General features: G+C 42.0%; 1 protein-coding gene across 11 annotated transcripts in view; it reads right to left on the reverse strand.

Annotated features, from left to right (window-relative positions):
• Positions 1-16,377, reverse strand: part of EBF1 (EBF transcription factor 1) — a 413,030-nt gene that overhangs the window by 143,856 nt on the left and 252,797 nt on the right. For all 11 annotated transcript variants that reach the window (XM_008984138.5, XM_035283569.3, XM_008984128.5 and 8 more), the window contains exon 7: positions 4,874-4,955. In XM_008984138.5, the coding sequence (XP_008982386.1) occupies positions 4,874-4,955 (82 nt within the window). The remainder of the gene's footprint in view (positions 1-4,873; positions 4,956-16,377) is intronic.

Here is a 16,377-nt window from a genome sequence, read left to right on the forward strand (position 1 = left end):
AATCTTCAATCAATATCATCGTGACACACACCGCTGTAGCCAGGACAGCTACAGCAAAGATTAATCTCTGTCTTGGTTCAGTCGTAAGACTTGGGAAATTTAGTATGATTTCTTAGCAGACCACTCTGAGATGTCTGGGGGCCACTTTATTCATAGCCCATCTAAATGAGGGTCTCTCTTCCCTTTAGAGAACGGACCAAATCCTTTATAGGTTAAGTGAAGCTCAGGTTGACTGCTAAATAGCTTGTTTTTCTAAAGCCCCTGCAAGTAAAAATTGATCAACACTGTAGGTGTCCACTGGAAAAATGTTCATGTTCCCCCACTTCCACACAGCTCTAACCTCTGCATGATGAACTTCGCTTATGTGTCAATGCTCTTCGTGCAGATGGCACCTTTAGGCTCTATCAGGGCAAACATCTCCTTTGAAGACCCCTCTCAGGCTTTCCTGGGATTCCAGTACATATTTGTGGGGAGTCATTAGGGCTCTCAGATGTTATGAGATCTCCTTATGGCCTCACTAAATATCTGCTGACAGACTATGGACAATTTCTTTGTTGCTTCAAAACATCAGAAGATATCTGAGTCAGACTGCTTGGGTTATACCACCGCCTTACCATTTAGCAGATGTGTGACTTTCGGTAAATTGCTTAACTGTTCTAAATATGTTTCCTCATTTAAAAAATGGGAATAATCCATATTTCCATATTCTTAACAAGGGTATTATAGAGATAAACATGTAAACTCATGTCAAATACTTTGTACAAAGCTTCTCACTAAAGCAGCACCAAATAAATGTTAGCTTTGTCATCATAATTGCTACCAATATCCACAGAAGTACTTAAAGGTAAACACATGGACACATGCGTTTAAACACGTGAACATGGAACATGCTGAATACAGACAGAGTTATCTTCCCAGCATTTAATGCAGTTAGGAACGATCCAAGACAGGGAACTTAAGAAGCTTGGGGTGGAGGCAAAACAAACAAGCAAAAAACACCTGAGGATGACAGTGAGTTCAGGTTGAAGCTGACTGAGCTAAAGTTCCTGAAAATATCCAGCAGACATCTGGACAGTTCAATCTAAACCTGGGTGTCAGGTCTCAGAGATTCTGACACCAGAGTCCTCAATGCATAAATAGTGGTTAAGGCGCTGTGAGTGGAGAAGATACTTAAGACAGCCTATAAGATGGGAAAAGATCTGGACCTCAGAAGGAGACTTGGAGCACACCAACATTTATAGAAAGGCAGACAAACAGCATCCCTTGTAGGGAGTTCAGAATGAGTGACTACCGTCATGTAATTCAAGAAAAAAAAATGAAACATGATTCAAAAAGGGTGTGATGGCTGCCAGCATGAAATAATACAGAGGGAGGTAGGAGTAAAAAGTCATGGAAGAGAAAAGACTGTAGAAGAAAAAAATAAAAGGTTGGGTTAGAGAGAGCTGAGGTTTTGCTTTAACTCTCCAGGCAATTCATCCCTCCTCTAATTACACAAATATCCATGTGCTTGCATGCATGAAACCCAATGTTGACTGTGTAAAAATAATTGAAGAAACGTATTAATGTACAAGGACACAAAATAAAATTGTCAGTGTTCCTTCTGCCGTGGGTTCCTCCATCCTCTTCTAGGCAGCACAGAGTGGGTGATGTGAACAAAGCAGGTTAAACCTGAGATCCGATAGGAATTTGCCATTGTTAATAAAGAGAGACGTGGCTCATCTTTAACTTAAACACTGACTCTTTGGTGGCCAAGGTAGCTGCCCCTATTGATCTATTTTAGGACCCATCTGAGAATCACAGGCAAGAGCACTGTCAGGGTGCAGATATATCATATTTATTTGAAAGACAGTATGGACTTTGTGCTGGGCAGCTCTCATGCTTAATCAAAATGTGTACTTTTGGGGACAGTGGCACTGTCACCAGTAAGAGCCTGTCAGAGGTTATCAGATGTAGGACTAAATCAGTGGTTCTCAGTCAGGGGCCACCTTGCCTCTCCCCTCTCCACCAGAAGACATTTGACAATATCTGCAGACATTTTTGGTTGCCATGATTGGGAGGTAGATGTTGTCTACTAGCATCCAGAGGGTAGAGGCCAGTGGCACTGCTAAACATCCTACAATGCATGGGGGCAGCCCCCATGACTTCCCCAAAAGAGAATTATCCAGTCTAAAATGTTAACTGTGCCCAGGTTGAGAAACTCTAGACTGAAAAATGATCCATCTTCAGTTTACCACATGGATTTTCTCCAAAGGCTTGCGTTGGTATTTTATCACTTACAAATTCGCTATTCGTGTAAAATATTGTTGTCTTTCATGAGTAATGAAATAAGCAGATGTAGGACTAAATCAGTGGTTCTCAGTCAGGGGCCATTTTACAGTTGAGGATACTGAAGTTCCAAAGGATTATAAGACTTTGCAGATATCTATGCTGTGCCTATTCATCTCAGCACCCCTTCTACTAAACAAAGAATAACTATTTTGTTTGCAAATAGAAGCTTTGTAGATACTCTCAAAAGTAATAGACTAAATTGGTTTCTCATCTTGTATAAGAGCTATATTCCTATAATTCAAGATTTTCAGACATTTCACTAAAAAGAAAGCCCCTGGAAGTTCTATATGAATGCTCTTTTAGGTTCCCAATATCATCAAAGTCCATCCCAAACTCTGCTGCCCTAAGAAGTACAGCAGAGTTATACATAAGGTATACATAAGGCATCAAGCGTGTTTATTAGACATACATTGTTTCATGCCTGGCTATGCTTTGTTCTTAACCCAAGCTTTGGTCGAATTAAATATAAGGCTCACGTCAAGACCAAAGCAAGCTACAAAACAGTTTATTCCAAAGTCCAGCCTCATGTTGCAAGACCGTAAGCAACACACACTTAGTAGCACATGTGTGGTTTTGCCAGCTTAACTGCAAAGCTGACTCAAGCATCACACAAAACATCCTCCATGGGGATGAGAGCACCAAGTTTGCCAGTTTGGAATCAGAAGATGACCAGAAGAAACATTTTCTAGGAAACTACACACCTCCCCATTACTGTGTGTCAAGACAAAAGGTGGTGAGGCTAAGATGGTTTTGGAGAAATGCCTCAGAATCTCAGGAGAGATGTCTTTTTTTCCTACTGCATTTGTTCTTTAATGAGACTAATATGTCTCACCTCCTTAAAAGAAATCATCTTGGAGACTAAGAAATACTGACATCCCCAATCAATGCTCAAGATCATCTCTTTCCCTTTCCCCATCAGAGAACGAAGGTGCAGCTAAAATTTTTCAGGATCCTCTCAGAGATCATACATTTCAATCTACACTTAAAGCTGACTAAATATACTTAAGTGCATACTTTAAACACCATGCTGTTTCCCTGATGGACCACATGAGCATACGTAAATGGATCATTACTCTGACAGGGAAACTTACATGGACCGTGCAAATAACTTAGCCATGCCATTAGGTGGAGAGCAGCACAAGGGTCTAAAGCTTTGCGACTCAAAGTGTGGGCCATGGCTGTGGAATCACACTGCAGCTTGTTGGGAATGCAGAATTCTATTCCCACCCCAGACCTCTATTAGCATTTTAATAAGATCCTCAGGGGATTTGCAGCACTTTTAAGTTAGAGAAGCACCGTGTCTAGACTCAAAAATCTTTCCTAAAATCCAAGTATCATTTTGCATCTTAGAAGTAAATGCATTTTTTGTGAGTCCTCTTCCTTTAGTAAATGTATAATTGAGGACATTTCTGAAACAGAACTGTTCTCCATCTCATTTTAGAGATGTTACACTTCTTAACAGGCCCATTATAATAGGCAGGTACCACTAGCAATTTCCAAGATTGGAAGAGGTGAGCAGAGAGAAAGGAAGGAAGAAAAAGACGTAATTGTAAAGCAGAGCAGTTATACTAGTCTAGTTGTACTCTTCTCTCTCTCTCTCTCTTATTTATTTTTTCTTGGTGTGGGTGGATAGCATCTTACTCTGTCACCCAGGCTGGAGTGCAGTGGCATGATCTCAGCTGCAACCTCCACCTCCAGGGTTCAAGTGATCCTCCCACCACAGCTTCCTAAGTAGCTGGGACAACAAACTCATTCAACATACTCAGCTAATTTTTGTATTTTTCTGTAGGGTTGGAGTTTCACCATATTGGCCAGGCTGGTCTCCAAGTCTTAACCTCAAATGATCTGCCCACCTTGGCCTCTCAAACTGCTGGGATTACAGGTGTGAGCTAACACGCTCTCGCTCTTTTCTACATGTAAAATTTTAGGCAAATAATTCATTTCTTTCTTTCTTTTTTTTCTTTTTGAGACAGAGTCTCACTCTCTCACCCAAGCTGGAATGCAGTGGTGCAATAGCTCACCGCAACCTCCACTTCCCGGGTTCAAGTGATTCCCCTGCCTCAGCCCCCCAAGTAGCTGGGACTACATGTGTCCACCACCACATCCAGCTAATTTTTGTATTTTTAGTAAAGATGAGGTTTCACCATGTTGGTCAGGCTGGTCTCGAACTCCTGACCTCAGGTGATCTACCTGCCTCGGCCTCTCAAAGTGCTGGGATTACAGGCGTGAACCACCACACCCAGCCAGAAGTCATCATTTCTATGTACTTTACTTAATCTGGGGGGGGTTAGGCATGTGAGTCCATTCAGGAAGCCAAAACTAGACTAGAAGAACACCATTGTCTCAACCCGTGAGCACAGGTGGTACAGTTCCCACTCTTGTTTAATCTAAACAACTCCTACATTGCAGATACCTGGGGAACCAAGGGCCTCAGCTGCTCATCACCTCGGGAGAAACAACTACATATCTTCTACCTAAGATTTTTTTAATTCCCTCCTGATATTTATGTCATTATTGAAAGTCAAGAAAGACAAGACAGACCCACCTGGAATCTCCGCATGTCACGTGGGTTTCCCGCATTCTTTAGGCAATTTTGGTTACATTTGAGGAAAAATTTCAAGAAGAACCTGTGAAGAAACGAATCATCATGGTTAACATTTCACTTTCTGACATGGGAGGGAAAAAAGAGATAATTCACCCCTAGGTTGTGCATTCGATTCTCTTTACACGTTTTCTGAACTATCGAGCATGGTGTTAGAGCCAGTATTTCATCTGTGGCCTTATCCTTTATTTTGTATCCACACTGGACCCTCCTTATGACAGGAACAGTCCTGGCACTGCCAACAGATCTCACAGAAGAATTAAGCCCCAAGGAAGTATATTCACTTGTCCAGAGGGAAAGCTTTCATCATAATTTAAGATAGGTTCCAATTGGATATAATTGTCTGAGGATTACTCATGGTCCCAAACAACATGTAATTTAAGCCCTGCAAACTCACAGATGATGAACTGGCAAATACACGCTGGATGAATACAAGGATTTTGTAAACACTTTTTATCTTAGCTTCTCAAGTAAAATGTTTTAATTAGCAGTACTTGTGAGAAATAAGCAGAATTCACAAAGTGACTAAAGTCCTTTGACTTCTCAAACGCCTCCTGAATGTTTTTATTAAACTGTCTGCTGTAGACACGAGTTAGCTGTTGACTGAGTATTTTCCTGCCTCATTGCCACCTTGGTTTCTGAATTGGTTCTATAGTGAGATTCATGGGTTTTACTTGCTAAGGTGACCAAAGGCCCCAATTTGCCAAGAAAAATCCCAGTTTATACCAGCTGTACTGGTATGTATTAATAGTACCTACTTTAACTCTCAAAAATGTCCTGGTATGGGTGATAAATTATATGGTCACCCTATAACTTTCTGAGTTATTTCTTATGTAACCATCACAGTTGTTAAAGTCTATCATGGAAAAGCAGCAGCTATTAAAAGTGCCATATTCTGGCATTTATGTCAGCCACCTGTAATTAAACCCCTCTACCTGCCCAGGTTTGGGAAAAGAAGTATTTCCAAAGATACCTAAGTTCTACAATCGCTTTTACTATTAGGCCTAGATGTGATGTGTTTGTGGATTTCAGGTCCAAATATTTCCTAAAAATATCAAAATGCATTAAAATGTTGGTCAATGGAATTCTTATTATAATTCTCTTTTCTTTCCCTTTCTTCCACTTTAAGACCACACTGGAGTAAAATCCCCACCTCAACACAGATAGATTATGAAGAACTATCACCCCATGATGCCTCAGTCTGAATTTGGCTCTGACTGCAATGTCTGTCAATCATGTAACACCAGGGTCCTCTATAACAAGGGCACTGAATGAAAATATACAGAGTTCATCCAATTTCTGAATATGAAAATGAGAGAAGTCCCAGATGACTCCCTTTCATCCTTGATCTCTTAGAATCTGCCAGGATGGGAGTATGATGTGGGAATCATTCTTTAGAGAAAAATAATGTTTTTTTTTTTTTCAACCAAAAGTGTAACATTTAAAAATGCAAACATCTTCCTGAAATGACGTTTTAGTGCCACACAATATTTGACTGCCCATCAATGAAAGCAGGCCTCTAAATAATCATTTGCCCCTACTTCCAGATTCTCTCCACAGAAGCCAAAGTTGATCAACCTTTCATCCAAGACAAATGGCTTATGGAACAGTGCTGAAGCCCAGCTGTGTGAAACAAAATCCCCAGGTCCCAAGACCCATGCTGTCATTGCACAGGCAAACCAGCCAGTCACTGATTCCTGCCCACTTTCAATATGATCGATTTGGTAAAGAAAGGGGGATTAAGGCAGCGGCCCAAATCCTAAGCGCCTTTCCACTGTCTCATTCGTGGGACCTCTCAGAAGGCAAGTGCTGAGTAGCCCTGCTGATCACACATGGCTTTCAGAAACTAATACAGTGGAGCTGATAGTTGTGATCCTCCTGTCCTACTGGGGTTCAATCCTATATCCAAAGACACTGAAGACAGGAAAACTGGCTGTGCTTTCAAGAATAGCTAGTTAGAACGGCATATTTAAAGCTACTTTGAGCCCCAGGAGAGGGTTGATTATCACTAAACTGACGAGAGTGGATGTGGTATGGTGAAAAGCCACAGCCCTCAGAAACACCCAGAATGAGATTCATATCCTGACTCTACCAGGTATACCTGTGTGACTTTGGATAAGGAGCTGAACGTCTCTGCACCACACCTTCCTTATCTACAAACTGGGTATAGTAACAGGCCTTACCGTATGGGGAAAATGTGAAAATTGAGGTAAGACTTAGTGACAGATACATGGTAGGCATCCTGATGGTGGCAGTCATCATAAGAAAGGCTTCCGTGTATTGGGTGCTTACCTTGTGCTCAGTGCAATACTAAGAACAAATCCGTTTTCTCATATAATCCTCCCAGGTAGCCTCTGCTATGAATCCCATTTTACAGATAAGGAAACTGAGATTCAGAGAAGTAAAATAACTTGCCCAAAGGCTAGGAAATGTGAATCTAGAATTCAAATTCAGACAGTGTAGCTCCAGAGACTGTACACTCTTCTCTTAGCCAACATGCTATGATAGTTTTAGAAATGATAGAAGCAGTACAATAATAATGTTAATACTAACTGTACCATTGATAGCAATTGCACTAATAAGAGGAAATAAGGGTACTAAGTAAATAAGAGTAATGATTAGCATCGTGATTTCCACAACAGCAACGTGAACATTATGGAGGTAGACGCCATTGCCATTCTCCCACCAGTGGGCCCCCCTGCTTGCTTCCCCAGGGTTGGTAATATCAGCCGCCTGTGTGTGTTTAAGCCATTTGAGCCCAGACCCGACAGCCAGATTCAGGTTGTGCTAGAAGGAGCTGTCAGCACACCCTCTGGCATCTTCAAGTCAGACAACTGCTAGCCACCATGAGGGGGTCCATCTGGTGCCAAAATGAATTTTGAAAGACAGGCAAACAGGACACCAGCTCTGCCAGGGAGAAACAGAATCAAGGGAGCAGGGGATCTTCTGCCTCAAAGATGAGCTGGGGCAGGGCGCCTGTCAGCAGTCCATCGTTAGCACAAAAGCTATGCCGGGCACACACCAGATCCCCGTTACCCTAAGCTGGCCTGTCACCTGACATGCTGGCAGAGTCCCCTGCCCGCCCCCTCAACAGTGGATCACTTGCTGAAATTGAAGGCTTGACCATCTGTTGTGGGGAAGACACGGCCGTCAACTGGTGCCTGAGGCCTCACACAAGCCCTTATGTGGCAAAGATGCTCTGAAGAGCCAATTCTTTTGGGGAAAGCCAGCCCTACCCCAGGGGGAGCCTCAGAAATTCTTTCTAAGTTTTCCCCTAAGTAAAAGCCAAGTGCCTGACCCTTTCGGATCACACTTCCTTAAAGGAACTGAGAGGAGATAGAAGGAGGAGTTAAAAATATCCCCACTGAGAGACAGCCGTGGCACACGAATTTGGGGGATGACTTATCAGGCTAAGTTTATAAGGCCTTTGTAAACCGGGGGACACGTGCACATCTTCTGGCCTACAGAGAGGATCTCAGATTCCGAGGGGGCTTTTAACAAAGCTGAGGTTATTGTAACTCAAAACCTCACTTTTGTCTAATGAATTGCTGCATTTTGTGAGGCGGGTGTGTTTGATAAAGTGTTGTCAGGAGAAAAAGTGTGGCAGCCTTACCCCAACTGTGGGAAACTGACCCACAGCAGGACAAAGCCCCTATTGACCCTGTAGAGTTCCAAGGAGTTCCATAAACTCCAGGAAACAGCCTGACCAGGATCAAACTCCTTTTTAACTCAAGTCTTTTTTTTTTTTTGAGGGGGGAGGGAAGGAGGTAACGAGAAACTCGACATCTTTCTGTTAACTTTCAGAACGAATAATATCATCTTGTGTTCATGCAATGTACTAATTATTCAGAGCACTTACATCCCTAACATCTCACTGAATCCTCATGAGATTCCTGTAAATCAGGCACACCAGGAATTATCAAAGTCATTTGAAAGGCAAGAAAACAAAGACAACAAAATTAAAGGATTTATCTACAGTCAACAGCCAATCTCCTAAACTGGCCAAAAGGACTAGTCATGGTATGTGTTTTCCATGAACTCTAGGATTTTATAAGTGATCTTAACCATCACTTGTCTAAACTCCTCATTTTGCATATGAGAAAAATGAGATATCAGAAGACGTGACAATATTCATATAGTTAATAATAAATATCTGAGCTGAAACTATAAGCCACATGTCCTGATGTCTAGTTATGTAATTTTCCCAACATAATATTAGCTTCTCAAGCCAATGCTATAAGAGCTGAACACCTGCACTTTTAAATTGTTTAGTCTACTACCTCCAATGGGAAAGTGACATCCTATTAAAAGCTGTATTTGAATTCATCAATCAGGCCAATGCAGGATATTAACTGAACCCAACAAAAAACATCTGTAGAACAAAATTGCTTATCCAATGATATACCTGTATCACCTTTTACAAACCAGTAGATATTAGTATTTGGCTTGAGTAGCTTCCACGGTAGTACTGTGCTGGTAGTGGCTGACCAGCACAGTACCCAAGACCAAAAGGTAACTCTGGACTCCCCCAAAAGGAAAATTAGTTTAATTAGTCAGCAAGATCTGACTCATCTACATGAGGATGTAAAATTTTTTAAAAGTCACCTCTGTATACATAATGCCCGACATAAGACCTGGAACCCAGTGGGTTTTCAGTAAATACTTGCTCAACTAAATGTAGTCTAGGGCCTCCAAGGGATAGAACTGAGAGTGTCTTTACAATAGACAGCAGTAGGGTATACTGGACAAGAGCTTGCACTGGAACTAAGACAAGCCTGGGTAAATTTCGACAATTCCCTGAACCTCAGTGGCCTCATTAAAACATGAGAATGACGGTACTTCTCTCCTAGGATCACGGTGTGGCTTTCGTCATCATCCTAGCTTTACTCCTTAATTAGTTGGGTGACTTTCAGCAAAGTATTTAGCCTCTCTGTGCCTCAATTTTCTCATCCGTAAGATGGGAAAAACAGCAGAACCTACTTTAAAGAGTTAATGACAATTAAATGAGTTACCATATGTAGGGTGTTGAAATAATACGTGCCATGGAGGAAGTGATAACTCTTTTCATCACCATTTATCCCTGGCAACTGCTCACTGCCTAGCACTCAAAGATGTTGAGATTTTCAGGTATCAGAAGTATTCTTCTCTCTTTAAATGTTAAGATCAAGAAAAGAAGCAAAGACCTATGTACCCAATGAGAACTATAGGTTTCCTTGAATGACCTACAAAAAGAAAAAAAAAAAAAAAAGAACAACCACCAAGGAAAGATAATAATGACCACAGCAGCTTTTCAAAGGCCAAGACACAGAAAGGAAAGGCCTAGTGCCTCAAATCGTGGAGGACTCCAGCTAGTCAGAACTGAAGGGCACACACAGTAAAACTGCCCATTAGGCAACAGCTTGTATGTCCTTAATTATCATGCAAAGCATTGCAATCGATCTGGGCTGAGCAGGTTGAGTTTTTACCTCCCCCAACCCAAATTCTGAAAAATCACGTTTGGATTTGTGCAGCTGCTCTCATAATGTCCAGGCTGGAGAGGAAAAGCATCCAGGCACACCTAAACCAAGACATAAAACCCCCATTTGCAATCTCAAGGCTCCTTGAAAGTTCCTCTGACTTATGTCTGCAGATGGCTGTGTGGCAGATGATCCTTCCCAAAGATATTCAGGACACGGAGACTTGCTGTGGCCCAACGCAGGAAACAGCTGTGTGGAAACAACTGTGGGGTCCCTTCTGTGTGAAGTTCGAGCTGCTCCCACCCCACACACAGTGAAGGGTGGAGAGGGAAATGCCTCATGATTAAAAGCACCTCTTTGGAAAAGTCATTTCCACAGACGGCACCATCACCTGTGCTTTGAAAAAGAAATGCACAACCTCTTGCCTCCACCACCCGGCCTACTGCCCAGAAATAACCAAGGAAATCTAAGAGTGTAAGGATTCTCTCCCAAAATAAAAATATTGAACCAAAAAGCACCTATCCCTACCCAGTCCACCTGAGCTGCCAGGGGCTTTCTTTGAAATGCCATCACTACCTCATGGTAGCCTTCGAAGACACAGAGCTCTGTGAAGAGGTAAACAACAGTCTCACAGCCATGAAAAATGGATCTGTCTTGCAACAGGGCAGGCCAAAACAGTGAGAAAGAGCAAACTCTATTTTCAATGTCAAAGAAAACATTTTGGTTCCCAGCACACAGAAGTGTTGTAGAGTACAGTTCATCCATGTGAAAACCTGATACCCACGAGGCGGCCAAAATCCCAGAATGCCACGAGGGCAGGCTGAGAAGGCTGAACCCATGTAAGGGTAAAGGTCTCTCACTGCTGGGCTGACTTCCTCTCCTTTTCTGATATTAACATGTATTCCTGAGAGAGAACCTCTTTGACTTAAGCATCCATAGTTCTGTTTGAGCAGTGGGGTGGGCAGAAGGGGAGGAATAAGATCCTGAAGGGAATTCTGCACAGATGAAGCAAATTCTCTCCTCCCTCCCCGCAGTGAAGAGTGGAGCATTACCGAGTTGTGGCACTATCTTGGGGATCCCAGGGGGAGAGCATGTGGCTGCCCCTATTCTTGGCCACTGACTTCAAGAAGTTTACCTTTTCCACTGGCCAAGGTCCTTCAGCTCTTGGGCACTTCTGGAAAGTGTTCTCAGCCTGAAGGGATGAGCATGATCAACTTGAAAAGCATTCATGACCTCAGAGCTCAGAGTATGCCCTTGAGGGAAGGACATTATTAGTATCAAGAATTTAAAAAAAAAAAAAAAAAAGAAATGGTGTTGGGATAGCACAGCAGCCAACTAAAGAGTTTAAAAATAGTTTTAAGGAAAAGGACCCACTCCACATAGGTCTCCTCATATTAGAAGGCAAATCTGAAAGGCAGGAAAAAGGCTTGAGACGGTGAATAGGTAGAGGACAGGACAACTAACCAGTGGCCAATGGGGAAAGAAAAACCTGCGATTTCTTAGAAATGACACGGAAAAGGGAGGTTAGAGCAAGGGTGCTCTAGCTGAGCACTGACTTCTGCCTGTCTGGCCCAACTTTCTGACTGGAAATTTAAGAGGGAAAGAATTCTAAGTTCCTGTGTGGTAGAGAAGATGTTTATCCTCAGGGATGCTCTTTTACAAGATTTCTCAAATGCCAAGTGTTTCTTGCCAAAACATATTCAGGTACAAACTTTGGCCCTGGGCGGACCTTTGAAGTCATCCTAATGATTTGATATGTAGCAGGAATGAGGCAGCAACGAAACCAAGCATCTGTCTGTCCTTGGAACTGGGGACAGACTGAGGACACGTTTGTTTTAAACTGTTTCCATCATAAGGAACCTAATTTCTGTTGGGAATCGTGGCCACAGAGTTCCTGCAGACAGGTTTTGAGCAAAGGCATCAGGTCTTAGACTTCTGGGTTGCTGGTGCAAATCTTTCCCCAGGCTGAAAAGGATGCACAGCCAGGTGGCCACTTTGCTTCAGTAAAATCGACCCACCCCACAAAGCCGAGCATAAAAAATGAGGCAGGAGGAGCCTCAGATCCTCAACTTAGCCGTTACTATTGCAAACACAAGCACTACACCACGTGTATGGCCCTGTCCTGAGTGCTTGGTATGTATTAATTTATTTTCTCTGCACAACCGTCCTATGAGGTTCTACTTCTTTTCTCATTTTACAAATAATGTTACCGAGAGGTAAGGTAATTTGCCCAAGGTTTCCCATCTAGTAATTAGTGGAGCCGAGATTTGAACATAGGCAGTTCGGCTCCAAAGCCCACATCCATTAAACTATATTCTTTACATGTTATATATACCATATCATGGGGATCATTGACCATATCTAGCTATATTCTTATCATCATCATCATCACCAGATTCATTCAAAATTACAACTGCAGACAGCATAAACATTTCACTAGAAATGCCAGCACTTTCACTAAATTACATACAGTTAATTATAAATTTTAATATTTTTGATTTTGCTCATGACCACTCTCACCCTATTTGTGATCCCTCAAATGCATTTTAACCATAATGAAAGACCAGTGCGTGTTCTGGTAACGGAACCAACCCAAATATGGAGAACAGTAGCCAAAACAAAGCCAATGTACTCTGGGTCTTCTGGGAGGAGTCCATGAACATCATCTTAAGGATTAGTTATGATTTTCACTGGTCACTACCCTTGAATATCTTTCATGCAGACAGAAAGCCACGGGTTGCACATAAAAAGCTTTTAATATCTCCTTGTTCAATACACATGTGTTTAACATTTTAAAGCAGATTCATTTAGAATTTGATGTTAGAATTTCACTTTTCCCTTCTAAGGACCAGAGGGTTTCGATGTTAACTTCCCCTGTGGAGGTGACAGATGTCAGAGAGAGATCAAGAAGTTCAAGTCCACAGTAACTGAGGCATACAGCTCTGCCTGGACACTCAACTTATGATTCTTTTTGAGACTTTACAAAGTATAAATGTTCGTTGTCACACATTCATTCACTTACTCAACCAGCAGATCTTTCCGGAGAGGCCAATATGCATTGATTCTTCTCAGTACCAATTCTACTAAGAACATGATGACTTTGGTTCAAGTTTTTCTCCAAAAGAAAAATAAAAAGAAGGAAACTTCTTACATTCAAATTCCCAGAAAAACTTTTGACTGCTAGGATGATAGAGTAATCGAGTTAATTGCCAAGGAACTTTGAATACCTTTAAAATATCAATTTGTTGTGGGTGTTCTGGCAGGGGCTGGATCAGTGAATCTTTCCAAGTCCCTAATAATGCCAATAATGTACTCTCCTACTCTTCACCTTTCAGCATTCTTCACTTTAGTCACACTGAGCTACATCCTGTGCCCTGAACATGAAATTTCCTTCCTGCCTTCACCATAGGCTGCCTCCCTGGATCTGAAATGCCTCCCTCACTCCCACATCAACTCAGCATCCCATCATCCCACTTATCCCTCCAGGTGCAGTATAAATGTACTGAGCCCGTGAAACCTTCCCAGATACCCGGAGCTGGAATTAATCCTCCCGCCTACACTCTGTTACAGCACTTGTCACTCTTGGTTTTCACTGCAAGTCCTGCAGTTGCTTGTGTCATGGTCTGCCCCTCCGTGATGCCATGGACTCCTGGTAACGCCCTCCCATTCCCAACAGCCCCTTGCACACAGCTGTACAAGCAAAACACTGAATACACAGCTGGCTTAAAACTAGTTGCAAATATTAATTGGCAGTTAGCTTTGAATTATACTGCAAAGATGATTTCTTTCTTCTATTTTCTTCTATGTCTTCTGAATTTTCTATGAATAGCCCTACTTTAATGAAATTACAAACAACTGCATTGTAAAACTTGAAGTGAGTATCATTCAGCACAGAACCTAGGGATGCTGGCCCCTTCTACAAGGCATGAATTAGGAACTAAAGATTACGAGCAGCTTTCTCCAAGTGTCTATGCTCTAATATTTACATTTAACTCAAATGTGAACAGTTAAAAGCTATCCATCTCATACTCTGTAAAATGTAGGTCATTTATTAGTTTCATATTGCATAATTCATAAGTAAGTATCAACTGGGAAGGCTCCACACCATTGGTGTCCTTAAATTCCTACTTCATATTTTAAAGTTTGATGTTGAGAAAGTTTTATCTCTAAGTTAAACCTACCATTGTGTTCCCAATATTCAAGTGTAACGTAAAGAATAAAAGGCCGTGTAACTAAAGTCTGTTTGGTTCTTTCTCCAAAATTCTGGCAACCATTCTGTTGACTTTTGTTGAAACTCTTAGTTAAAACTTAATGATTTACTATCTCTTCATTCAGCATACTTCCTTAGGCTATCCATTTATTCACTGAGTCTGTTCTTCACTCAATAAGTATTTACTAAGCACCTACTCTGGACCAAACAGAAGGCATACAACAGACAACCCAGTCCCTTCCCTTGTGAAGGTTCACTGAAGTACAGGTCTCAGGCTGTCCTAATCAGAATGACCTAAGAAACTTGCCCTGGCAGAGAGAAAGTAGGAATGGTATGCAAATTTCTGTATATGGGCTTTCCTGTGGGATGAGTCTACCTGGACCAGAGGGGTATTTGAAGAATTTTGATGCATACTAAGCTTGAGAATTGATAGCTAGTTGATTCTTTTTTTTTTTTTTTTTTTTGAGACGGAGTTTTGCTCTTGTTACCCAGGCTGGAGTGCAATGGCGCATCTCCGCTCACCGCAACCTCCACCTCCTGGATTCAGGCAATTCTCCTGCCTCAGCCTCCTGAGTAGCTGGGATTACAGGCACGCTCCATCATGCCCAGCTAATTTTTGTATTTTTAGTAGATTCGGGGTTTCACCATGTTGACCAGGATGGTCTCGATCTCTTGACCTCGTGATCCACCCACCTCGGCCTCCCAAAGTGCTGGGATTACAGGCTTGAGCCACCGCACCCAGCCCGCTAGTTGATTCCTAAAGTCAACAATAATACCAATACTATGTGCTAAGTGAAATGATGGAGCTATGTACCAGAAATAGTAAACTGCCCGGGCAACTCACTGTATATCATTGAAATTCAGCATAAAAACTTAACTCAAAACACTGCCGAGTAGAAATAAAAATAAAATTCCCCACCCATCCTCTTTTATCCCAGCACAAGCTGCAGGGAAAGAAAAAGGTTCCCGGCCAGGCATAGTGGCTCATGCCCATAATCCCAGCACTTTGGAAGGCCGAGCCAGGTGGATCACCTGAGGCCAGGAGTTTGAGACCAGCCTGGCCACCATAGTGAAACTCCGTCTCTACTAAAAATACAAAAATTAGCTGAGCATGATGGTACACACCTGAAATCTCAGCTACTCTGGAGTCTGGAACAGGAGAATCACTTGAACCCAGGAGGTAGAGGTTGCAGTGAATCGAGACTGGGTGACAGAGCGAGACTCTGTCAAGAAAGCAAAGGGAAGGGAAAGGAAAAGGGAAAGAGCAAAAAAAGAAAGGGGTTCCTCCTTGCCAGGAAAAGCTGACGTTTGGAAACTCTGTGCTTCAGGGAAAAGTAATAACTAGAAAAACTCACTTTTCTACCAAAAAAAAAAAAAAAGTATATATAGAAGAAAGGGATTAGCTGAAAAAGCTGATCCCCAAGAAAACAGAAAGCACAGAATCTTGCTAAGTATTTTGAAACTATTTTAAATCATCATTTCCCTTTTAATATTCTCACCGCATTTGTTCCCTTTTGCCAGCACACCCTCCCTTATCCCAATCTCAACATCTTCATATGTTGCCTGCCATCCCCTGGCCTCACACATCATTGGGGATAATGAATATAATTTGAGCAATGGATTTCATTGAAAAAAATCTGCATCCCAATATGCCACACAAGCTGAGCTCAGATAAAAACAAGTGACTCCTTAATTTGAATTTAAAGCTCAGGACCAGTCTACAAACAATAATGACCAGTAAGCATCATCCCCCAGAGCACTGACAGTAATCTCCTGCACTC

This window comes from Callithrix jacchus, chromosome 2 (assembly GCF_049354715.1).
Source record: "Callithrix jacchus isolate 240 chromosome 2, calJac240_pri, whole genome shotgun sequence".
Lineage (NCBI taxonomy): Eukaryota > Metazoa > Chordata > Mammalia > Primates > Cebidae > Callithrix > Callithrix jacchus.